A 26098-nucleotide genomic window follows, 5' to 3' on the forward strand; every position below is an offset into this window, starting at 1 on the left:
TGGGTAATTTCCAGTAAGAAGTTTCATAGATGTCAAAATCATTTCAAATTCATTAAAATTTCTTCGGCTTATGACACCCCTGAATTTAAGCCCCTCAGTAACATTTCTACTCTAAATGTTCCACCCCAATTAGTCCTGCTTCAAATTTGTTCTGGATAAAGATATTTTGAAATAGCACTTATTTTTAACAAAGTGTTTTGACGAATGATACCAAAGTGCTCACTGAATAGTCCATTGTCTGCCTCGCTCTCTACCTGTCTCCTAGTCTTCCCTCTCATTTTCTTTAGTTTTCTTAAGAAAGGCTGCTTCAAGGGGAAGTTTGGTTTCCTCAGACACCTTTTCAGATGCCTACTTTTTTTTATTTTGACAGCATTGTGGCTGGCACTGTACTACTTTGAGCTATGCTTCCAGCCTAGCTTTTTGCTCTATTTTTTTTTTTTTGAGACAGAATCTCAAGAAAAAATTTTTTAACCCAGGGTATCCTTGAACTGTGATCCTCTGGATCTCAGCTAGGTTTACAGGCATGAGCCACCAGGACCCAGCTTAGATGCCTACTTCCTAGTCTTTAATATCAGAGTCCTCCTCCTCCTCCTCCTCCTTCTTGTCTTCCTCCTCTTCCTCATTATTCGTCATAATGGGATTTGAACTCAGGCCCTAGTACTTGCTCTATCACATGAGCCATATTTCCAGCCCCTTTCCACTTTAGTTATTTTTCTGGTATAGTTTTTCTCAGGGTTGTAATACTCTTACGTCTATCTCTTAAGTTGCTAGAATTACAGATGTGCAGTACCACACCCATCTTATTGGTTGAGATGGAATCTCATAACTTTTATTCACCTCCACACCTGCCCTGAATGGTAATCCTCCAATCTCTACCTTCTGAGTAGCTGGGATTACTGAGATGATGTGTTTTTTTTTTTTAATTTTTACTGTTTAGATCTTATGCTTATATCTCCAATCCACTTTGAATTAGTTTTTTTTTTGTATAAGATAAAGGTCCAATATCATTATTTTATATGGAGATATTCAATTTTTGAAACACTTTGTTGAAGAGACTTTACCTATTGTACTATTTCAGAATACTGGCTAAAGATTAGTTGACGTACATGTAGATTTATATCCTTTCAAAATCCAACTTAATTTTGTTTAAATTTTCTTTCTCTATTTTGTTTCCACTCTAATCTTTTTATTCCTGTATTTCTACTAATTTTGGGCTTATGTTGTTCTTCTTTTGCCAATTCCTTTAGTTGTTAACATTCTTTTTTTTTTTTTTCTGTCAGTCGTGGGGCTTGAACTCTGGGCCTAAGTGCTGTCCCTCAGCTCTTCAGCTCAAGGCTAGCACTCTACCACTTGAGCCACAGCACCACTTCCAGTTTTCTGAGTGGTTTATTGGAGATAAGAGTCTCACGGAGTTTCCTGCTTGGGCTGGCTTTGAACTATGATCCTCAGATCTCAGCCTCCTCAGTAGCTAGGATTACAGGCGTGAGCCACCAGTGCCTGGCATTAACATTCTTTTTAAATGTAGGTATTTGATGCTATAAATTTCCTTCTTATTATGCTTTTGCTACATCCAATAAGTTTTAGTATGCTTATGTTTCATTCTTGTTTGTCTCAGTATATTTTCTATTTTCTCTTTTGATTTTTCTTTGACCCATTCATTGTCTGAGAATGTATAATTTCCGTGTACTTTAAAAATTTCTAGTTTTTTTCTGCTATTTATTTCTAGTTTTATCACACTGTGATCAGAAAGGCATGTGGTATCATTTCAGCTTTCTTTGTTAAAGTTTGATTTGTTTTCTGACTTAACATGTCATATTCTAGAAAACATACTGTGTTATCTTGAGAAGTATGTATATTCTACCACTTTTGTGTAGAATCTTCTATATATGTTAAGAATAGTTGGTCTATCACTATGTTGAAAACGAACTTTACAACTTGGGGAAGGGGAGGAGTTGGGGAAGCGATGGTAGGGGAAAAACAAAGGAGTAGGTAACAATCCTTGATAGAAAATGTAGTCATTACCTAAATGTAAGTGTAACCCCTCTGTACAGTATTTCTACAATAAAAAACATTAAAAAAAGAATAGTTGGTCTACATTGTTGTTCAAGCAAGTCCTCTGTTACCTTACTGATCGATATGAGTGATATAGCCACTATTCAAAGTGGGGTATCGCAGACTCCTACTATTATTGTGCTGTGGTCTCCTTCTCTTCAGATTTCTTCCACCACCCACAGCCTCACACATACTCAGCATGCTCTCTATTACTAAGCCACACCACTAGACCCTCCCTTTGGTTTCATCAACGTTTATTCTTTATGTTTGGATGCTCGGATATTGAGTGTGTTCTATATTCCTGGTTAATTAATCTCAACATTATATAATGTCCTTCTTTGTCTCTGACATTTTTTGGATCCCAAATCTATTTTGTTTCCTATAATATGATCTCTTCTGGTTGCTATTTGTACGGATTATCGCTCTTCATTTAGTCTATTTGTGTTCTTAAGTCTGAAGTGAGTATTTTGTAGGCAGTATAGTTACATTTCCTTCCTTAAATCCACACATTTACCAACATGTCTTGTGGCTGAGTTTAAGCCATTTATATCTAAAGTAATTACTAATGGTGAAGGACCTACTTTTGCCATTTAGTTATTTTTTGCTTGTCTTACAGCTTTTTGTCCTACATTTCCTCTCCTATTATTCTCTTTTATGTTTCATTGATTTGTGGGGTGTGTGTGGGGGGGTATGTTGACATACTTTGATTTCTTTCTCATTTTCTCTGTGTCTCTTCAATAGATATTTTCTTGGTAGTTATTTTGAAGCTTATATAAAACACTTAATAGTTGTAAAAATCAGTTTGAAACAAATGACAACTTGACTTTGAATTTATACAAATCCTACTCCTTTGTTCCCTCTGATTTTAAGTTAATGGTATCATAAATGATGCTTTTTTGTGTTGTATATCCATTCATCTATTTTTATGGTGATTTATTATACCATTGTTTTTCAGCTTAGATACCAAAATTGAAGGTGATTTGTGCACTGTACCAGTATCATAGTAATCTGCATTTATCTATAGGTTCACCTTTGCTAGCAAACCTCATACCTTCCTATGACATCTTGTAGCTCTCTAAAGTCTTTTCGTTTGGCCCGAAGACTCTCCAGCATTGCTTATAAGGTGAGCATAATGATAAAGAGCTCCTTTTATTTTAGCTTTTGTTTATCTGGGGAAATGTTTGCCCTCTTCATTTTTCAAGGACAGTTTTTTCAGATATAGTCTTCCTTTGGCAGCGTTTCCTCTCAGTTTTGAATATATAATCCCTCTCCCTACTGGCTTGAAAAGCTTCTGCTGAGGATCTGCTGTAGAACCCCTCCCCTTGGAAATGATGAGTCACTTTTTATTTAATTAGTTAGCTAATTAATTAATTTTACTACTCTCAAAATTCTCTTTGACTTTTGGCAGTTTGATTATGTCTTGGAATTGCATTCCTTAAGTTCCTTATGGTTAGAGGTCATTTGAGTTCTTGTATCAAGATATCCATTTTCTTCCCCAGATTTGGGAAGTTTCCAGCCATTATTTCTTCAAATAAGCTTCATGCCTTTCCTCTTTCTTCTTTCTGGACTCCCATAGAGCATCACACATGCTGCATTTATCTCCTGGAGTTTTCTTTTTCTCCTTTGACTAGTTAATTTCATACGATCTGCCTTTAAGTTTGATGCTTCTGTCTTGTGCTTGGCCAAATCTGCTGTTGAACTGCTCTAGTGAAAATTTCAATTTAGTTATGTTTTTCAGCTCCAAATGCCTATTTTTTGTACTTACTATTTCTTTGTGGAAATTGTTAAGTATTATACAATATTGTTTCTTCTATTATATGTACAAAAGTGTTTGAGTTAGATAAAATTTCTGTTGTATTTACATACTAAAGTATTTGCTATTGTAATTATTGCAAGTCATGGATCTGAAAAGGGACTTACATCCCAGAATATACAAAGATTGTTTATAGGGGCTGGGAAGGTGGCTCAGTGGTAGAGCGCTTGCCTTTCATGCATGAGGCCCTGGGTTCGATTCCTCAGCACCACATAAGCAAGAAGAAAAAAGCCAGAAGTGGTGCTGTGGCTCAAGTGGTAGAGCACTAGCCTTGAGCTGAAGAGCTGAGGGACAGCACCCAGACCCAGAGTTCAGGCCCCACGACCGGACCAAAAAAAAAAAGATTGTTTATAATTCAATAAAAAGTGTGTGTGTGTGTGTGTGTGTGTGTGTGTGAGATGAGGCTTGAACCCAGGTCCTAGGTTCTGTCCCTGAGCTATTTGCTCAAGGCTAGGACTCTACCGCTCAGCCACAGTGCCATTTCTGGTTTTCTGGTGGTTAATTGGAGATAAGAATCTCATGGACTCTCCTGCCTGGACTGACTTTGAACTGTGATCCTCAAATCTCAGCCTCATGAGTAGCAAGGAATATAGGCATGAGCCACTGGCACCTGGCTTCTAAAAATATTTTAAATATTCTAAAAATCACTGGTTATATATGTGAAATGTAGGAGATGTCATGAAAAGGAACTTGTATGTTAAAAAATCAGTTTTAGGCTAGGCACTGGTGGCTCTCACTGTAATGCTAGCTTTTCAGGAGAGTGAGATCTGGAGGATCAAGGTTTATGGCCAGTGTGGGCAGAAAAATTTGCTATACTTTTTTTTTTCAAAATAACCAGCAAAAAGTTGGGCTGAAGGTATGGTTCAAGTGGTAGAGTACCAACTGAGCAAATGCAAGACTCTTGAGTTCAAACTCCAGTGTTATAACAAAAAATAAAGTATTTTTAAAAAGTGTGCTCTGGGGTAAGCTTTGTGCACAATTTTTCAGGACAGCTTTCTATCTATACTATACTAATTCCCTCAGAAGCTTTTTTTGCCTTCTCGGGGAGGAATGAAATTTTGCCTCTGGCTCTCTCCTAGTATGTGGAACTCTTTGGTCATTCCAATTAATGATGGGGAAGATAGATCCTCGAATTCCCCACCCCAGGTGGCATATCAAGACTGCCCTATTTACCCTAAGGTCAACATTAAAGCTCAAGTTTGTATGAACTGTAGAAAACAGTGTTCAGCTGTTCCTGCAACAGCCCCTCTCTCTTAGATTGATATCTGCATTATTTTTTATTGTCTCCATTTCCTGATGCCTTTAAGACGCTATTGTGTGTACATAGAGCACATTTTCTTGTTCCATTCATCCATTGAGGAGCATCTGGGCTGTTTCCATACCTTGCCTATGGTGAACAGTGCAGAAATGAAGATGGTTGTACAAGTGACTTTACTGTACCCTGACCTGTAATCTTTTGGATAAATCCCTAAGAGTGGTATCACTGGATCATGAGGTAGTTCTATGTTTACTCACCCATTAGAAAAAAATGACATTATATAATTATATAGATGGTTCTTGAAAAAATTATAGTAAGTATATTAAGGACCAGAGAGACAAAGAACACATGTTCTTCTCATATGTGGAAGTCAGATCTAACATATAAATATATAAATAAACATGAAGGGTCATATGCATATGTACACAAATATATCAACTGAGTATGGTTTATACTGGTAAGAATTCAAATGGTGTAACTCCTTAGAACAGCAAATTCCCAATCTAAAGAAATGAATACTAGGAAAGTGGTACTTGAACTATGTGGCATGAAGTCAAAAAGAGCAGAGATGAATGAAGAGATGAATGGGCGGAGGGGGGGGAGGGGAGAATATTCAATGAGTATCCTGTGAAACTAGGAAACTTGAGGGAATGAGTGGGGTTGGAAGAGATGGGGAGAATGATAAGAGGGTTGACATTGATCAAGATGCACCATACTAATAAACTGACATGTTGAATTTTAACAACTCTGAACAACTACTTAAAGATAATAAAAATATAATTGAAAAAAGAAGACCTGTGTGTGTGTGTGTGTGTGTGTGTGTTTCTGTTTTGATACAGTGCACTGAGTTGTTTGAAGTTAATGAATTGGTTTGAATAAACTAGCTTGTCCTGTACCTAGAAACGAATAATAATTTTTTTTTAAAAAAACCTTTAATCACTTTAAATCTTGCGTATGGACTTCAAAGGGGGTCCTGGGATACCTGGTAGGGCCATTTCACTTCTCTGATTCATTCGCCTACACCCCCAGATTTCTGATGCCTTTCCTTTCTTTTACCTTCTTCAGATGTTACTTCAAATTACCCTTGCTAGAGGGTAATTCCCTTCCCTTGCAGGAAGCAAGATGCTGTTTTCATTCTGACACTTAATACCCTGTAAGACATTTTGCTTTCTTTTGTTATTGTTGTTGTTGTTGGCCTTTTCCTATTGGGAACATGAACTCCATAAAGTTTGGACTTGCTATTTTGCTCCTAGATAATCCCTGGTATTTAGAATCCATGGTGAAAAAAATAAATAGATGACAACCACTTAATTTTGAAAAACATCTCTCCAGATTTTTAGACCAAATGTCTCTTTTTTTGCAAAATTTTTCTGCTGCCAGAATGCTAGCACGCTTCCAACTCATCATTCTGAGTGACGATTTATGTTCTAAGATCCATGTGGGTGTAGCTATTATTACCCTGAGGAAAAATGTCACGTGCTTTCCTTGGTGTAAGCACCATATTGGTGATCAGTGATAGACCCTGAGGAGATTTTTTTGTCTGTACAGGATCTCATTATTATTCCTGTTTCAAATGATCATTTCAAAAAAACTCTTTTTCAGGTATGCGTGCCTGAAAAGCCAAAGTGTATGCTTTATGCTGAGGTTCTTTGTCAGTAAGGCAGTGCTGTCAATTGGTGATGCTGGGTGTGGAAGTTCTCCAGGTAGTGAAGAACGGCCTGCTGCCAGATGACCTTGAGCAGGTCATTCCTATTGGACACTCTCCTCCAGCACAGAACAATGGGAAAAAATGATTGAGGCATTATTTTGCATTAGCTGAATTTAATAAGGCATGTAGTGGTGTGGCTTGAACAGCCCCAGTGGTCCCCTCACCTCCAGCCTACCTCCTTTGCTTACACCTGTTAGTGCTTCCCACATCACAGACTGCAAGCCCACCAGAATGACTTATTCAGGCTTACGGTTTACTCTCTCTTCAAGCCCCTCTAACATGAGAACATGCATAGTCCAGCCTGCTGGAGGGTGTGGAAGCCACGTGAAGGGCAGTTTAGTTATTCCACTCAAAGCAATCCTGTACAAGCTAGCCCTCAGGTAACCTGTCAGTTCTATGACTGAGAAAGCCTGGTTGAGATTTGGCAAATCCAAGCACCTGTGGACCTGTGATGAATAAGGGCTGTTTGTCCTTAAGGATTGGTTTGTGATACTGTGATAGTAAACCAATCTACAGTACAAGCAGAAAACAATCTTTGTACCTGCTCCTGCACACTCTTTCTCCCTCCCTTTCCCTCTCCCTCTCTGTCTCCCTCCCTCCTCCCTCCCTCTCTCCTTCTCAAATTTCTGGGATTTTATATGGAAACTGGGAACCTGAGAAAACCCCCCACCCTTTATTCAGTGATATTTTTAAACATAACATATGCAGAAATAGTAAAATCAGCGAACATGAACATACTACACTGTCTACCCCCCAGACCAAGAACTAGAACCTCATGAGAATCCTTGTTGTACAGTTAATAGAGTTGCTGATTGGGTGTTCATTTTTGTGGTGCTGAGGCTCGAACCCCAGCACCTTGCACGTGCTAACCAGGCATTCTACCTCTGAGCGAAACCCTGGTCTCCTGATTAAATATTATCCCATTGTCTGTCTTGGTTAAAACATCTTTCCTCCATATGATGTTTTTGATATAGCCTGCTTATACCTCATCTCAGTGACCCCAAACCCAGCCTACCATTATAAAAACCTGCTGGTCAACATCAGAGTCACGTGAATGGCTTATGTTTTTCTTAAATTAGCCAGTCCATAACACGGTGAGGCAGTACATGGACTGCTGTCTGTAGGCCTCAATGGCAGCTCAGTACCACAGGCTCCATTTTGTCTCTCACTTGAGCTCTTTCTCTCCCTTTCCTTCTCTCCCTCCCTCCCTTCCTTCCTCCCTTCCTTCCTTCCTTCCTTCCTTCCTTCCTTCCTTCCTTCCTTCCTTCCTTCCTTCCTTCCTTCCTTCCTTCTTCCTTCCTTTCCTCCCCTTCCTCCTCTCCCTTCCCCTTCTCTCCTGTGTCCCCTCCTTCCCCTTCCTTTTGTTCTTTTTCTTATTTTAAGACAGGGTCTTTCTATGTAGTCCTCTATGTGTCCTGGTACTCATGACCCTCCTGTCTCAGCTTCTGAGTGCTGGGATTAAAATAGGCACAGCTAAAGACAAATAATTCTTAAATCATAGATGCATTTGGTCCCTAAGTTTCTTTAAAATTTCTAAGCATCTAGGGAAATTCATTTTGTAGGTGACAGTAACTAATTTTATATGTGATACTAAATGAAATTTAGCTCATTCCATATGTAATGTTAGGGCAATAAATCTCTGTTCTTTCCACTTATAGAAGAGATTATCTTTTTTGGGGGGGGGGAAGTTGGTCATGGGGCTTGAACTCTAGGCCTGGGCGCTGTCCCTCAGCTCTTCAGCTCAAGGTTAGCACTCTACCACTTGAGCCACACACCACTTCCAGATTTTCTGCTTATGTGGTGCTGAGGAATTGAACCCAGGGCCTCATGCATGCAAGGCAAGCACTCTACCACTGAGCCACCTTCCCAGCTCTAGAAAAGATGATCTTAAACATAAAAAAATTAAAATTTCTTTTAAATACCATAATAAGTTTCATTAAAAATGGAACTGGTGTAATAAGGATCTATTTTTAGTTTCCACATTTTTAGAGTTTTGCTTTAAAAGATAGAAATCAGAAGAGATTCAAAGCAGGACATCAACATTTGTTGTGGATGTCTTTTTTCCATTTAAACTTCTATTTCACTTTAAAACCAAGGTGGTGAACAATAGGTATTTAATGTGCCGGCAAGTAAGGATCACAGGGACATTGAACATTTCTCAGTTCCTTCCTCGCTGCTTCAGAAGATTTTTCTACAAATGTGATTTTCCCCCAGTCATTGTCAAGATGAAGAAAAATTAGCTTATATTCCTTAAACATTTTATCTGAAGACAACTATTTCCCCCCAAAGAGATTTCTCAAGTTCTCTTCAATTGCATCCCCAAATAGAAATAAATACCTGGAAAGATTCACAAGTAAAGTCACAGAGGCAAAAAACAGTTGTTTTCCAAATTAGTTTATAGTTTGATCAAAACAAACTCTTCAACAAAAAACCCCACTTCATTATATCTATTATATACACAAAATCTTTCATATTCATACAAAAGCGTTAGTATTTCATATGTTTTTAAGAATATAAGTCTGTTTCATTGTGTCTATTCCAATAAACCATCTTGCATATTGGCATTACTTCCTTGCAAATAGGTATTTTCGGAGCTTGGAGTAACATCAGATATATGGATCACAAATCTTTGTCCATCTCTTAAGGTGATGAGGGCTTCTTGCCCCACCGGAAGGCTGAGCTTAGCTATGGTCTCAGTGGTGCTGTCTCTCAACAATACTTGGATGAGCTGCCAGGAGAAAAGGTTTAAAAGAAAGAAAAAACCCAAACATTACATAGAATTCCTTGTGACAGGAAACTACCATTCAAAATTCATCTACTACATCCTTTTTTTTTTTTTCTGGTCCTGGGGCTTGAACTCGGGGCCTGGGTGCTGGCCCTGAGCTGCTTTTGCTCAAGGCTAGCATTCTACCACTTGAGCCACAGCACCACTTCCAGCCTTTTCTGTTTATGTGGTGCTGAGGAATCGAACCCAGGGCCTCATATATGCGATGTAAGCACTCTACCATGGAGCCACCTTCCCAGTCCTACTGCATCCTTTCTGCCACCCAGGGACCTAAACAGGAAGTTTGTCCATGAATCCCCATCAGCGGAGATCATAATTTCTCAGAGCAGTGCTCCAGTTCTAGTGAGGATCTCATGGGAGGACTCTCAATCCAGGGATTATGTGAGAAGAGAGGGAGTCGGGAATAGTAGGATCCCTTTAATAAAGGAAACTGGGGGCTGTGGCAGTCTTTATATAATAGAGTAAACCCTAACACTCCTACAGGCACAGCCGGGCACAGAGATTTGTGAGCATCAGGAAAAGCCTGTGAGCTGTCCTGTGAATGCAGTGGTCTTGTGTGGCTGCAATGCCTGTGATTGGCTTCCTTCCAGAAGGACACCAGTCCCTGCACTCTTGTTAGTCCTTGGAGCCAACATGGCCCACTCAAGACCCTCCCTCTACCACCCATCCCATAGACCCTTACATGAGACAGGCCTTGAAAACAGTCACCTGATACCAGTTGAATGAACACTAGGCTAGATCCTAATAGAGTCCAGAGTTTTGCCAGTTCTGATTTAGCTCAGGAGCCCCATGTCACTTAGCCTGCATGAACATGGTCTCCCATCAGAGGGGCAGGGATACTGTGTCATGCTTCCCTTAGTTCCAGGGGAATCTGGAAGATGTGCAAAGTTTTGCACATGATTACTTTAGAGCCGACAGAAATGAATTTTCTGCTAACATATTCTGACCAAGATGTGAATAATATTTGGATGCAAGATTCACTTAAAATATATGTTTGTCTTTCTCCAAATCCAACAACAACCAAACAAAGCTGTTTTCTCTTATTTCTGGAGGAGAATGATAGATGGAATGACATTGATCAAGATGCAGTCAGCATTTAAACTGACGTGTTGAATTGAAACCCCTTTGTGTAACAACTTAAAGATAATAATAAACATTTAAAAACCCATGGTTTTCACGTTAACCTAAGGGATGGAGTGTCTCTCAATGTTTCTCTGTCTCTGTATCTGTCTCTCATTGTCTGTCTCTTCCTTCCTTTTCCCCTCTTTTTTTCCTACCATCTCCTTTCTTTGCTCTAACCACCTTTCTTTGCCTTAACCCTGAGCACATGGCCTAAAGTAAAAGACATGCTGCCATCATTTTAAGGGAATATTCATTATTTAATATCATTAAAAAGTTATTTTAGTCAGCTGGGCATTGGTGGCTCAGGCCTGTAATCCTAGCTACTTTAATCTGAGAATTACAGTTCAAAGCCAGCCCAGGCAGGGAAGTCTGAGAGACCTGTATCTCCAATAAACTACCAAAGAGTTGGAAGTGGAGCCGTGGTTCATGTGGTAGAGTGCTACAGCACTCAGGCCTTGAGTTCAAGCCCCAGGACTGACAACACAATTTAAAAAAAATTAAAAATTAATTTAGCCTTAGATGTGTCTTGGCAGCTTTTTATTTTGAACGTTACACAAGTGACAGATGGAAGTGACAGTCTGGATGCTGATATGTGGTTGTTTTTCTAGGTGCAGGGTAATGCTAATTTGTTTCAAGAGTGAGGCTGGTACAGATATGCAGTGCATGGGGTGTTGACTCATGGCAGACAAATGCAGATGGGACACAGAGGGTGTGGTTTTGTTGCTGCTGCTGCTGAGCACACATGTTCAATAATGAAGGCAATGAAAATTAGACAAGCAGAACTTTTTGGTGTTAGCTTGTTTAAGTCATTATAGCTAATTCAGCAGGCGTGAAGGAACAGAAGTGGGCTTAATTAATCTCTAATGCATATTACCTTGGATAATCTGTCACTCCTCTGCGTATATTGCTTTATTATGTAGTTCAATTAAGCATTTAATATTTCCTCTATTGTTTTCACCAATTAAATATAGGGCAGCCCTTGTTGTAATGCACTTCAGAGGAGCTAAGGAACTGGGTGGAGAGTGGTAAGGGAAAATGCTGAGATTGGGAGCTTTTGTTGGAGAAAAATAAACATGACTAATGGTTTTTGGAGATTTTCTTTTTGGTTGGTTGTGGGGCTTGAACTCAGGGTCTGGGTGCTTTCTCTGAACTTCTTTGTGCTGAAAGCTAGCACTCTACCACGTGAGCTACAGCACCACTTCTGGTTTTCTGGTAGTTAATTGGAGATAAGAGTCTCTCAGACTTTCCTGCCCGGGCTGGCTTTGAACCGTGATCCTCAGATCTCAGCCTCCTGAGTAGCTAGGATTACAGGCATGCAGCACTGATGCCTGATGGTAAGAAATTTTCTGTGCATTTTACAACAATTTGTGTGTGTGTGTGTGTGTGTGTGTGTGTGTGTGTGTGTGTGTATGTGTGTGTGTGTGTGCTGGTTCTGGGGCTTGAACTCAGGAAGCTGTCCCTTAGCTTTTTTTGCTCAAGGCCAGTACTCTACCTCTTGAGCCACAGCTCCATTTCTGACTTTTTTGAAAGTTCATGGACTTTCCTCTCAGGGCTGAGTAGGCATGAGTACCAGAGCCAGCTCAATTAATTGACTTTAACCTCCAGTCCTATAGAATTAGGTAGCATTATTCCTATAACTTAAGCAACATAAGTGGAAGAGCTGGAATTTGAACCCAGCAATTTACCAAACTCAAAGATAGTTTTAATTGACTCTCCAGTCACTGGCTTTGGAATTAAAGCACATAATAGAATATTCTCTGGAAAGAGAGAAGACAGACTTGAAAGATTTATGGGGTGTGAATCAATGATCTTCTAGTTATGAAGGAGACCTTGGAAAATCCTCATAATCCCACTGTAAGTCTCAGTTCTGCCACCTGTGAAATGGGAGTGATGACATCCTCTTTCTCTCTCTGAGGTACATGGTGCATTTAAGTAGACTATACCTGCTCTCTAGCCCTCTTCTAACTATGGCTGAAAAGCTCAAGGTTTACTCCTGGCTGAAGGAGTGCACAAACATTGACAAAGATTCTGTGCTTAACCAAACTTGAGTCAGGCTTTGGAACCTTCTAGGCCCATCTGTGCACTTTCTTATAAAATCTGGTATTAGCAAAGAGCCCTGATGAGTTCAGTAAGAACCCCCTACGTTGGATGTCTAGTCACCATAGTTGATAACCAGTTCCTCAGTCCCCCAGTATAGCCCACCATCTCCAGGAGATGTTAGCCTGGCTTGTCTTTGGTGAGAATCTTGTCAGGCCAGTTTAACCAGAATTCTCCTGACTTTAACTCTTTGACCCCACTCTTGGTCTTATATAAAGTCTCCCTTAACTATTTTTTTTTTTTTAGCATACCAAGTCTGTGCTCTACTACTTAAACCACAGTTCTACTTCTGGCTCTCTCTCTCTCTCTTTCTCTCTCTCTCTCTCTCTCTCTCTCTCTCTCTCACGCTTTCTCTCTGCTCTTTTCTCTTTTATTTTGTTTTTAGGAGATAAGAGTCTTACAGACTTTTCTTCCTTGGGTTGGCTTTGAACCATCATTTCAGATCTCAGCCTCCTAAGTTGGTAGGAGTACAGGTGTGAACTACTGGTTCCCTCATTGCACTTTAACAGATGTCATTGAATGATTCTTTTTCTTTGGGGGGTCCGGTCGTGGGGCCTGAACTCTGGGCCTGGGCGCTGTCCCTCAGCTCTTCAGCTCAATACTAGCGCTCTACCACTTGAACCACAGCGCGGCTTTTTTTTCCTTTTTGCTTATGTGGTGCTGGGGAATTGAACCCAGGGCCTCATGCATTGCAAGGCAAGCGCTCTACCACTGAGCCATCTTCCCAGCCCCATGAAGCTGTTTTTTTTTGGGGGGGGGGCGGTTGTGGGGCCTGAACTCTGGGCTGGGCACTGTCCCTCAGCTCTTCAGCTCAAGGCTAGCGCTCTACCACTTGAGCCACAGCACCACTTCCAGCTTTTTTCTTTTTGTGATTCTTTTTCTTTAACAAATTGTTATGTGGTAGTCTATATTCCTGCCCCAGCCAGTGAGCTGAGGAAACTGTTCATGGGGAGCTGAGCATGATGGCCAAGCACTAAAGCAAAAGCAAGTCCTCTTCATTTCTCTCACCTGAAGACTCGGGTGAGCTGCCCCTAGCCAGTTCTTGAAGGGCTCTGTGCCAGGCCTGAGTCCATTCTCCAGTGTGACAGGAAGAAAGGACAATTGTTCTCCCAGCCCAGTCTGGACAAGAGTCCCTTCTTCCAACAACATTAAGCATCTTTCCTGCCCACAGCTCTGAGTACTGGTTCCCTGAGTCTCCCCAGCGATTTCCCCACTGGAGACCCAAGTCCCACCTGTACATGCAGTCCCTGACTTCCATGAATATTTCAGTAGTTGATTTTTCATGTCTGCCTCACATACCTACAGAAGGAGTGAGATCTCCTTCACAAATGCACAGGGCAACAGGATGCTCCTTTGGTGATTCCTTGGCAATATTACTACCTTTTCCCTTTCACAAGGGTTTTTATCCCTCCTCAGTCTAATTCCATCTACTTTTTGGTCTTGGCATTGTAATTCTAAAAAGAACCCCCCCTAAATGGGGCAGGTGTTAGCTGTTAAATTTGTCTTCAGGTAGAACAGATTCACAGAACCCAGAGCAGCTGGTGAACATCAGGAGATATAAAAACACTCCCTCATCTTTCATTCTTTGCATCAACAACACTGATGAGAGCTTTAACGTGAAGAAAAGCAATGTATGTTGAAAAAGCAACACAGGAGCTGGCCGCAGGAGGCTGAGGGCTACAGCAATATTCTGACAAAGATGAAAGAAAGCATATACTCTGGATGATAAAGACCCCACTCAGCACAGACTTCCTGACCGAATCCCCCTTTCCTTCCTATAAAATGCCCTCAGGTCCTCCAAGATGGAGCTTTGAGGGCAATAGCCTTCTGTCTTCTCAAGATGAATACATCTTGATCCCTTACCATCAACTCTCATTTCCTGAATATTGGCCCTTCACACAGTAAAGAGCCAGACTCCTTCCAGTAACCTCGCAATCTACTGCACAGAGGCCATTCCAAGATGGAAAAAAGCAAAGACCAAATACAGGCAGACAGAAGAGAATTTGCTAACCCAGTAGTACTTCCATATACTGTTTTTATATAGCAGGCTGTGTCCTCTGAGCAGTGTTCAACACTTTGCACAAGATCTCTGTGCTCTGGGGAACTCGAGATGAGGGTTTATTTGGGAAGAAAAGAGGCTGTAGGGTGTGAACTGTTTTAGCCTGAGACACATTTCCATGGCCAAGACCACTGAGCAATGCACTTGCGCAACTCATCTGTGAGGGTTAAAGGAAAAGGATATTTAGTGGCTGAACAGCTAAATGGGTATAGAAGTTTGAGAAATTATATCAAGTAAATTACTGTCACCATTTTTTTTTTGCCAGTCCTGGGGCTTGAACTCAGGGCCTGGACATTGGCCCTGAGATTTTGTTGTTGTTGTTCAAGGCTAGTGCTCTACCACTTGAGCCACAACTCTACTTCTTGCTCTTTGGTGATTAATTGGAGATAAGAATCTCATTGATTTTCCTGCCCTGGCTGGTTTCAAACTGTGATCCTCAGATCTCAGCCTCCTCAGTAGCTACAATTACAGGCATAAGCCACTGGCACCCAGATGTCTCCAGTTTATAAAAACAGCCTATGTCTCTACCCCTTACTGGAGAGGATTCAGTTGTTTCCATGCCAGTATAGCATTTCTTGCTGGCAATTGAGGGTCTATCTCTGACTGTAACTCATATCCTGCTCTTCTCAGAGCATAAACTGCTCGCCTCCAATCCAGCATTGTGTGCTAAGAATGGACTTGAGATCATACAGATCTATTCTCTGTGCCCACTTCCTTGCATTGGCTTGTGTGTTACTTTATGCAAATCACTTAAATTCTCTGGGCCCCAGTTTTCTCCTCTGTCACATGACTGTGATAAGAACAGGTACTCTATGGGGCAGATTTATAGAGGGCATTGAGGAGGTATCAGAGAAATAGCAACCCTTATTTTTATATCTTTTACAGGGTACCCCACTTCAATTTCTTCAAAATCCCTGCTATTTAATGTTCCTTTTGTTGAATGATAGTAGCATGTCTAGTATACAACACTCAGTTTAGGAGTAAGTGGCATTCTACTGCTCAATTAGTCTGGTCTTACCAGGTAAACTCTGGGAAGGTGACTCACCAACCAGCTTCTGTCCATGTATCATTGTAGTACATACTGTGTTGACTAGCGATGGACAGATTAGCTGCCATAAACACCTCTAGCAAAATGGCCTCGGGTAAAGAGGATGCTAGAATCCATTGTAGTTTGGGCCACAGGATCTTTCTGGGTTTTCAATCCTTTCTGTAGTTTTCTTATTCCCCTTGAAACATCTCTGTGTGCATCGTGGGGGACAAAAAGGAGCAGAGAGGGCCCTGGTGTCTCTACCTTATTTCCTGTGGCAGTGTCCACCAGGAAGCCCAGGACTTGGAGAACCATGCTGCTCATACCCACAGGACTGTGGCTAGGGCTCATGCATTTCAGTGTCACCCTGGGTGACTCCACATTTAGGCTTGTATACTCCTGAGTTGGTGGAGGATCTAGAAGGTGAAAAAAGGATTGGTCTGGCTGGACAAGAGATGGGTCATCTGACAGAAAGTCCTTCAGACTCCCCAATTCCTCCTCTTCCTCCTCTTCTTCATCCTCCTCCATGCAGGACTGGATGATGTGAATCACATATTCCAAAAACAGCAAGTGAAACAGATGCCAGGATCCTGTGTTTCAACAACAACCAGAAGTGAGTACATGTGAAGCAGACAAGAAGGCAATATAAAAGGTACTTGCTTTTTTTTTTTTTTTGCTGAAAAAGCACTGATTCCTTTGGCCTACCAATTAACTAAAAAGTAGAATGGAGGCTTTGCATCTCAGCCTCATCTTGTACTTATCTTTTCTCTAAGCCATTCTCTCTACAATCATTAAAAAAAGTTTGCAATCACCTTCGAATACTCGGAGGTCAGGATTTACCTAGAACAAGGAGGGATGGAGGAAACTGCTCCTAAGGAAAGGAACATCAAACCTTCTCAAGCCAGAGCACCCACCAGTCAGGCAACCAAGATTTGTTTATCCTGACCAGTGATGTCAGGGATTATTTACAACTTTTCTGGAACCTTCTTAAAACAAGGACAAAAATAATGATCAACCAGGCCATATTTTGACCAAGTCTGTTGAATCATTATGTATACCTCATGCTCTCTGCCAAAATTCTATGTCTATTTAAACCTAAAGCTCATGTCTATATTACAAAGATGACTGAAGATTCGATTAAGTGCTTCTTTGCTTCTTCCTCTGGGATGGCTGTTCCATGTAATAAATCTCCTTCCTCTGTCCTTCATCACTATCTACCTCTTTACCTGTGGTGTTGACCAAATGGCCAGACTTCACATGTAGAATCCCAGAGTATGGAGCTAAGACCTAAAACTCCAGTTGCACCAATATGTAAATCACTGTAAAACTAACTTTTCTGGGATGTTTTAAAAACTCCTTTGCACCAGACCTAAGGAGTGAGGTGGCTGAATGCTGGGTGACCATTGCTCCAGCAGATGCCCACACACTTGGAACTCCTGGTTATGTGAATAGCTTGTGAACAGAGATGACAGAGAGCTAATAGCCTGCATCTCAACAGAGAATTTACATTCCACCCAGTGGAAAATGGAGGAAAAGAAAACCTACAGAGAGCTCTTGTAGAAACAAGATCATCCTTAATGTTTGCCTGAGAATCAGGAATAGATTTAGGCAGAGAGAGAGAGAGGGAAAGAGAGAGAGAGACAGAGACAGAGAGAGACAGAGAGAGAAAGAGACAGAGAGACAGAGAGAGACAGAGAGAGAGAGAGAGAGAGAGAGAGAGAGAGAGAGAGAGAGAGAGAGAGAGAGAGAGTCTGTCTGTTCATTTGTCCTGGGCAAAAAAGCTCAGAGATGGTGCCCAGGTCCTAAGTTAAAGCTCCAGGACAGGCACCAAAAAAAAAAAGAAAGGACCAAAGGGAAAAATCAAGATGCTAAACACAGAGGCAATGAGTAAGGGTGATAGTACCTTACAAACATGCCAGTTACATCTATCCTTTGGGCAGTAAACAATTGTATCTACTGGACATAAGTAATTTGCATTTTTGTAAATGAGAATCATTTGTGTTGTTACTAGCTTGCTCTAATTTACAGCAGTAAGAGAACACAGACCAAGAAAGGTAGAGCATATCCAGAGCATGTACTCAAACCTTTTCAATGGAGATTTATAATAATAATTATTATTATATATTATATAATAATTACATTATTGTTGTTATTATTATTATTATTATTATTTTGCTGGGCTTGAACTTAGGACCTGAGTGCTATCCTTGAGTTGATTTTGCTCAAGGCTAGCATTCTACCACTTAAGCCACAGTGCCACGTCCCAATTTTTTCTGAGTGGTGTATTGGACTTTCCTGCCTAGGCAGGCTTCAAACTGCAATCCTCACATCTCAGCCTCCTGAGTAGCTAGGATTTCAGGCATGAGATACCAGTGCAGCTTCAACAGATTTTTATCTATTTCAAGTAATCTTTCTGTCCATTTGAAAGCTTTCATGATTTTCTCCTAGGCAATGTTTATTATTGCATGATGAATGGCCTGGTCTGGAGTATTCCTGATTAACAGTGCCTAGCCTATTTAACCTTGTGAAAACCACAGTCTTAAGGAAGAGGTATATCATTGTGCAACCTTTGACCACAGAAAGGAAAATGGGAAAGGCATAGACAGCAACAGGGCTGGATTTTCTTCTGTGATTCCTTGTGAACTTGACTCTATGCTCGGGAAGGGCATCAGCATCAAGCAAACTCAGTTTGGACTGAGTTAAAGGGGAGGACATCATTACAAATGGTGTCATTTATGTGGTTACTTCCAGTGGCAACCCTCAAAAGAGCTCCAACAAGTCTTGCCTTCTTCTTGCTCTGTTTAATAGCAGTGAGGGCATCTGGCAGCCTCCTGGGGCGAGGATGACTGGTTCTGACTAGTGTATAAACATGGGAGGGGAGACTGTCTTTCTGCTGCTATCTATCGAGTGCCCAGGAAGGTGCTGGGACATCATAGGGAAAAAGAAAACTATCTTCTGAATGCAAGGTTCATCTCAGGAAGTTGTAAATGTTTCCCTTCCTGGAACCCTTTTTATGCCATACCTTTGGCAAAGACATGACTTTCCCCCGTAGAAGAGGATCCATTGTTGACCACAACATTTGTGAAATGCAAAAGGTGGTGGTACTTTCCATCAGCTGCAAGCAAAGGCAACTTATCTTGGGAAGTTAAATATGCATCCTCCAAAGAATACATTTTTTTCCCTTCCACTTCTGTTGTCTGTCTTGGTGCTTTTTTGGAAAAGACACCATGCTTATAATTTCACAAGGGCAGGCTTCCTATAGGTCCAACTCCACTGGGATGAGAAAGTACCACATAGTCCATTTGTTGGGGACCATCTCCTTGCCATTAATATAAAGATGACTACAGTATTCTGTATCTAAGTTGCACCTTACATAAAAAAGGTTAAAAGAGGCTGGACATGGGTGGTTCACACCTTTAACTACCTATTCAGGAAGCTGTGATATGAGGAATTGTGGTTCAAAGCCCGCCTGGGCTGGAAAGTCTGTAAGACTCTTATCTCCAATTAATCATGCCCCAAAAAAGGCAGAAGTCAAGCTGTGGAGAAAGTGATAGAGCACTGATCTTTCGTGAAAAAGCTAAGGCACAGTGCCTAGGCCCTGAGTTCAAATCATAGTACAGATAAAAAAAAAAAAGCAAAAAAGATTAAAAACAAATCTTCAAAGCAATATCCCCAATACTTATGCTATACTAAGTTTATTTGTTATTTATTTACTTATTTAGGGGTGTTAGGGGTGGAATTCAGGCCTTGTGCATTCTAGGCAAGCATCCTACCCTGGTGTGACATCTCCCTCCTCTGCCCTTTAGTAACAGATTGAAAAGGTAGAACATTTAAAAATCTAGGTATTGTTTGACTTACCAAAACTATCTCTGTGACAGAGGGTCATGGCTTTGCTCACAGCAGTGAGAATGAAGTTCCATCTTAGCTGGAAGCCTGCAGCCAGTTTGATAAACTCCTCTTTGCTTCTGCTTGGCTATTATTTTTTTGTGAGGAAAAAAATACTAGGGTTTATTATAAGAATAGTGTGTTTCACCACTTTGGAAAGCAGTCTGGAGGTTCCTCAAAAGACTCCACTTAGAGCTCCCCTATGACCCAGCAATCCCACTTTTGGGTATTTACCCAAATGATAACAAACAAGACCATACTAAAGCTACCAGCACAACTATTTTTTTTTTATTGCAGCATTATTTACCATAGATAAGATATGGAACCAACCCAGATGCCCCTCAGTAGATGAATGGATCAAGAAAATGTGGTATATATACACAATGGAATTCTATGCTTCCATCAGAAAGAATGACATTGCCTCATTTGTTAGGAAATGGAAAGATTTGGAAAAATGATATTAAGTGAAGTAAGCCAGGCCCAAAGAAACATAGGTCCGATGGTTTCTCTTATTTGCAATAGCTAGTATATGTCTGAGACAAGCAGAAATGGTCAGATAAGTTGATGTTAGGCAAAATGACCCCCAAGATAAGAACACGAGTGTTTTTTTTTGTCTTGCTAATGTTTCTAACATATTTATAAGATGATTTCTTTGTTACTTTGTAAGTCCCTACCCCATGGTATAACCCCTGTTTTCACTGTATTTGATGTTGGTATAATTTGTGGAGGGGAAGGGGAAAAAACAAATTGTTTTAATAGGGATACAGGTGGACACATTGCAACAATGAGATGTACAAGCCATTATGTCGAAAAATGAACTTTACAACTTTGGCAAGGGGTGCAGGGGGGAGGGCAGCTATGGTAAGGGGAAACAAAGGAGGAGGCAACAATGCTTGATAAGAAATGTAATTGTAACCTTGCTCATGTAATTGTAACCCCTCTGCATGGTATTTTCACAATAAAAAAAACTTACTAATTTTTTTTTTAAAAAGTAGAGACTGCCCCCAAGTACAACTTTTATATCACTGTCAAAGTCCTACCTGACCAGTTCTGACACAGTGGTCACCCAGACCATGAATTGAAGAAGGCTAAATAATTCTGTATGTTCGCCTACTCCCAGCCCCTGTGTTCCTTCTCTATTATAATCATTACCTAAAAGACAGAGCTGAGGAGGCTAGTCCCCTTGCTTTTCTAGTATGGCTGCACTGATTCAGCTCCTAACCTGCTTTTCACCATTACCTTTTCTATTTAGCTTTTGGAGCAATTGTTCATACATGGTTTTTTGGGTGCCCTAGTCCCTTATGACTCAGGCAATGTGCTCATCCTCCTGTGGAGATGGTTTTAGTACAGAGACTTGAAGTATGTAGAGACAAGCAGGAAGATAGGAAATTGGCCTACCTTTTTTTCCCCCCTCCAATCCCCACACAACTTGTAAAGTGACCTCATTGTATTTAATACAATTTGTAAGAGGCTATTGATTTGGACTGATTTCCTGTATTGGATTCTAACAGACCAAAACAAAATAGAGCAACTCATGCTAAAATTTTATGTAGCCAAACTGAAACCATGGTGTTTAACTGGCCTTTTTTTTTTTTCAGGAGAAAGAGAGAGAGAGAGAGAGAGAGAGAGAGAGAGAGAGAGAGAGAGAGAGAGAGGTGCAGACAGAGAGACTGAGACAGAGACAAGAAACAAATACAGAAAGACACAAAGAGAGACAAAGAAAAAGAGAAAAAGGCACATAGAAAGGCATACAAACAGAGAAATACATGCAAAGACAGACAGACAGACAGACAGAAGAGATAAAGAGACAGAATGAATAGCCCCATCCCCAGGCTGGCCAGCTTATGATAGGATGATATAAAAGCCCTCTCTGATTCAGTCTTTATAAACAGTGTCTCCCCCACCCCCAAAGGCTTATGTATTGAAGGGTTGGTCACAGCATGTGGTGCTATTTTGGAAGGTTCTGGAAACTATAGTCCTTGCAGGTTGTATCTTGTCCCATGCTACTTTCTATCCCTTTTCATGGTTTCCTGTCTGCCATGAGAGAAGTAATCTCAGCCGCCTGTTCTTGCCACCAGGTTGCTCTGCCTCACTTTGGACTCAGAATCAATGAAACCAAGGACTATGGATAGAAACCTCTGAAACATGAAGCATCATGATCCTTCCTCCCTCTATGCATTTTGTTCCAGAATAAGGCAGCCTAGCATTCAGGCTGTGGCACCATTATGATGATCTTCTTTTACCAAGATGATACGAAGAACTGACAGCAAAAAGCAGAGCCGAAAGATGTGAAAAATTGCTGATCAGAAAAGAAACACGTTTAAAGTTGTGGACAAGGGGGGCTCTGGCGTCAAAGAGGGAGGCTTGCTTTTTGGCCAGTAGTGCTACTTGGAGTTTGAAGTTTGTTTGAAGTTGCTGGGATGGCATTCCACCACTTGAACCCTGCATCCAGTTTCAGCGTTTTTTTTTCTGTCTGCCCAGGCAGATCCTTAGATCTCAGCCTTCTGAGCAGCTAGGATTATAGTGTCCAGCTCCTCCCTTAAGGTGTATGTGTGAGTGTGTGTGTGTGTGTGTGTGTGTGTGTGTGTGTTTCCCAGATATTTTATTACAATAAGGAGAAAGGCTGTCATAAAGGAACTTTGAAATGACCAATATTTCCTATTTCTGCCTTCTCTTCATTTATCTCTGAACTATGGTTCAGCTAGGCACCAATGGTGGCTCATAATCCTGTAATCCTAGCTATTCAGGAGGCTGAGGCTGAGTATTGCAAGCCAAACTCAGCCCCCACAGAAAAGTCTGTGAGATTCTGATCTCTAATTAACCAACAAAAAGCCAGATATGGCACAAGTAGTAAAGTACCAGTCTTGAGAGAACAAGCTAAGGGATCTGAGTTCAAGCTCCAACACTCACCTTCTACCCAGCATACACAATTTGTTTTGAGGGTGACCAGTTCATTCATTGTTCTTGACTCAAAGAAACAAGGTTAAATTTATTTTCCTAGCAGGTTATCAAGTGCCACAGAGACACTATGGGAGCAGCTCCACTGCGAATTGGCAGTGTAGGTCAGAGGCATTTTAGACAAAGGGAAAAAGGGAATAGAATCCATAACACTGAGAAGACAAGAAGGTGAGATCTGAGGATCACGGTTCAAAGCCATCTTGGGCAAGAAAGTCCTTGACGCTCTTATCTCCAATTAACCACCAGAAAACCAGAAGTGCCACTGAGGCTCAAGTGGTAGAGAGCCTGCCTTGAGCTGAAGAGCTCAGGGACAGCACCCAGGCCCCGAGTTCAAGCCCCATGACCGACCAAAAAAAAAGAAATTCTGTTTGATGGAGAGCCACACTTGAAGTGATCTAAACAGAGTCATGTAAATTACAGATGCATATGTCCATAAGTCTCCCAAGGCCTCTTTCAAGTCCCAATCATATGCTATATGAGTACATTGTCTGGCTACCTCATGTCTTTGAGGAAGTGATGGAGAGGCTGGATAGAAAGGATGACATACCTTTCTAGTTATTGCTTTTATTCTCTTAGCCATAAAAGAAATGCAAATCAAAACAACATTGAGATACCACCTCACCCCAGTTAGAATGGGGTGAGAACTCTAACAACAACAGATGCTGGAGGGGATGTGGACAGAAAGGAACCTTACTTCATTGTTGGTGGGAGTGTAAACTTGTTCAACCACTTTGGAAAGCAGTATGGAGGTTCCTCAAAAGACTTCACATAGAACTCCCCTATGACCCAGCAATCCCACTTTTGGGCATTTACCCAAATGTTTACAAACAAGACCACACTAAAGCTACCAGCACAACTATGTTTATTGCAGCATTATTTTCCATAGCTAAGATATGGAACCAACCCAGATGCCCCTCAGTAGATGAATGGATCAAGAAAATGTGGTATATATACACAATGGAATTCTATGCCTCCATCAGAAAGAATGACATTGCCCCATTTGTTAGGAAATGAAAAGACTTGGAAAAAATTATATTAAGTGAAGTAAGCCAGGCCCAAAGAAACATAGGTCCCATGGTTTCCCTTATTTGCAATATCTAGTATAGGTATGAGTCAAGCGGAAAAGGTCAGATAATGTGATGTTAGGAAAACGAACCCTTAAATATGTATGTTAATGTTTTTTTTTTCATGCGTGTGTTTCTAATGCATTTATAAGATTATTTCTTTGTTGCTTTGTATGTCCCTCCCCCACAGTGTAACCCCCGCTTTCACTATATTTGATGTCAGTATAACTTGTGGAGGAGATGGGGACAAACAAGTCGTTTAAGGATTCAGGTGGACCTGTTGCAACAATGAGAAGTACAAAATGTCATGTCAAAAACGAGCTTTACAATGTCGGTGTGGGGGGGAGGGGGGGAAGGATTGGGTGGGGGGAGGGGGGAGGCTGGGAAGGGAGGTGAAGGGTAAACAAAGGAGGAGGCTGCAATGCTTGGTAAGAAATGTATGCATTATGCTTGGTAAGAAATGTATGCATTATCCTGCCCATGTAATTGTAACCCCTCTGTACAGTATGTTCTCAAATAAAATAAAATTAAATTAAAAAAAAAAAAAAAAAGAAATGTATGCATTATCCTGCCCATGTAATTGTAACCCCTCTGTACAGTATGTTCTCAAATAAAATAAAATTAAATTAAATTAAAAAAAAAGATCTAAAAATCACAACAAATCAAAGAAAAACTGGATAAATGGCATTGCATCAAACTGAAGAGTTTCTGAATGGAAAAGGACATAGCTAGCAAGATAAGTAGATAGCCCACAGAATGGGAGAAGATTTTTTACCAACTACACATCATCAGACAAGGACCTCATATTGAAAATATACTTAAAGCTCAAAAAATTAACCCGCCCAAATAAAACTTCAATGAAACAATAACCCAATTAATAAATGGGCTAAAGACTTAAAGAGAGACTTTTCAGAAGAAGAAATAAGAATGGCCAATAGATACATGAAGAAATACTCACCATCTCTGACCATAAAAGAAATGCAAATCAAAACAACATGGAGATTCCACTTCATCCCAGTTAGAATGGCCATTATCAAGAAAAATAACAGTAACAAATGATGGCAGGGATGTGACCAAAAGGGAACCCTGCTACACTGTTGGTAGAATGTAAACCAGTAATGATCAACCATTCTGGAAAGCAGTATGGAGGTTTCTCAAAAGAGCAAACATAAAGCTCCCCTATGATCCAGCAATTCCACTCATGGGCATTTATCCAGTAGACCACAAACAAGGCCACACTAAAGCTACCAACACAGCCATGTTCATTGCAGCAGTATTGTTTACCATAGCTAAGATACGGAATTAATCCAGATGCCCCTCAGTGGATGAATGGATTGAGAAAATGTGGCATATATACACAATGAAATTCTAATCATCCATCAAAAAAATATTGTACAATTTGTAAGGAAATGGAAAAATTATATTAAGCAAATTAAGCCAGACTCAAAGAAACATAGGTTGCATGTTTTCTCTCACTTGTGGTAGCTAAAATGTGCCTATAAATCTATAAGTAAACACACTGGATGGTAAAAAAAAAAATACATTGGGGACATGATACATTATACAGGTGTCTAAGCATTCACACATAATAATACCAAAGGATGATATTCTTATAAGAAGAACACAAAAAAAAAAAAAAAAGAAGAACACAAAGGCACAATACCTATGTGCATCTGATCATTAAAAAATGATATTTATCGAGATAAACTTCAGGAAATAGAAACAAGAGGTTTTTTTTTCCTTTGTTGCTGTTTTTGTTTTCTCTTACTTTTGTTTGCTCATTTTTCTGTTTTGGGTGGGGGTAAGGGAGGGAAATGGAGGGAAAAAGGGTGAACAAATGCAGCAGTGGTACTCGCTAGACACTATGTTGAAAATTAACTGTACAACTTGGGGACAGGAGGGAAAAACTGGGAGAGAGGGAGGGAAGGGGTGATATTATTAAAAAAAAGAAATGTACTCTTTCTCTGACTTATGTGACTGTATTTAAAATGCATAAAAAGAAAATATTTTCTAGCTCCTTCCTGAGGAATTTTCTGGTCCATTTCTAGGAGACTGAAGACCCCAAAGTCCTCTGCAGAATTTGTGAATACAGATGTTATTTCACCCTCTCTCCTTGATTGAGAGGTTGGGGATCTGGATGAGGTTAGGCTGTATGGGACAGAAACCCAGAAGTGTGCCCTGGGTCTTGGCACTGAGTGTGTGTTCCTCCTTTCCTAAATAGACACACCATTTCTTGTGTGCTGACTTCTGTGTATGCGTCTCTCCTGAAT

At 40.6% G+C, this 26098-nt stretch overlaps 1 protein-coding gene across 2 annotated transcripts in view; it reads right to left on the reverse strand.

The window, feature by feature from the left end:
* Positions 1-9312: 9312 nt before the first annotated feature.
* Rfx8 (regulatory factor X8) overlaps positions 9313-26098 on the reverse strand; it is a 76704-nt gene continuing 59918 nt past the window's right edge. For both annotated transcript variants that reach the window (XM_042695505.1, XM_042695504.1), the window contains 3 exons: positions 19780-19894; positions 16186-16511; positions 9313-9559 (listed from right to left, as the gene is read on the reverse strand). In XM_042695505.1, the coding sequence (XP_042551439.1) occupies positions 9365-9559; positions 16186-16511; positions 19780-19894 (636 nt within the window). In that variant the 3' untranslated portion in view covers positions 9313-9364. The remainder of the gene's footprint in view (positions 9560-16185; positions 16512-19779; positions 19895-26098) is intronic.

The sequence above is a fragment of the Dipodomys spectabilis genome, unplaced genomic scaffold (genome assembly GCF_019054845.1).
Source record: "Dipodomys spectabilis isolate Male_0828 unplaced genomic scaffold, ASM1905484v1 ptg000187l, whole genome shotgun sequence".
In the NCBI taxonomy this organism is placed as follows: Eukaryota; Metazoa; Chordata; class Mammalia; order Rodentia; family Heteromyidae; genus Dipodomys; species Dipodomys spectabilis.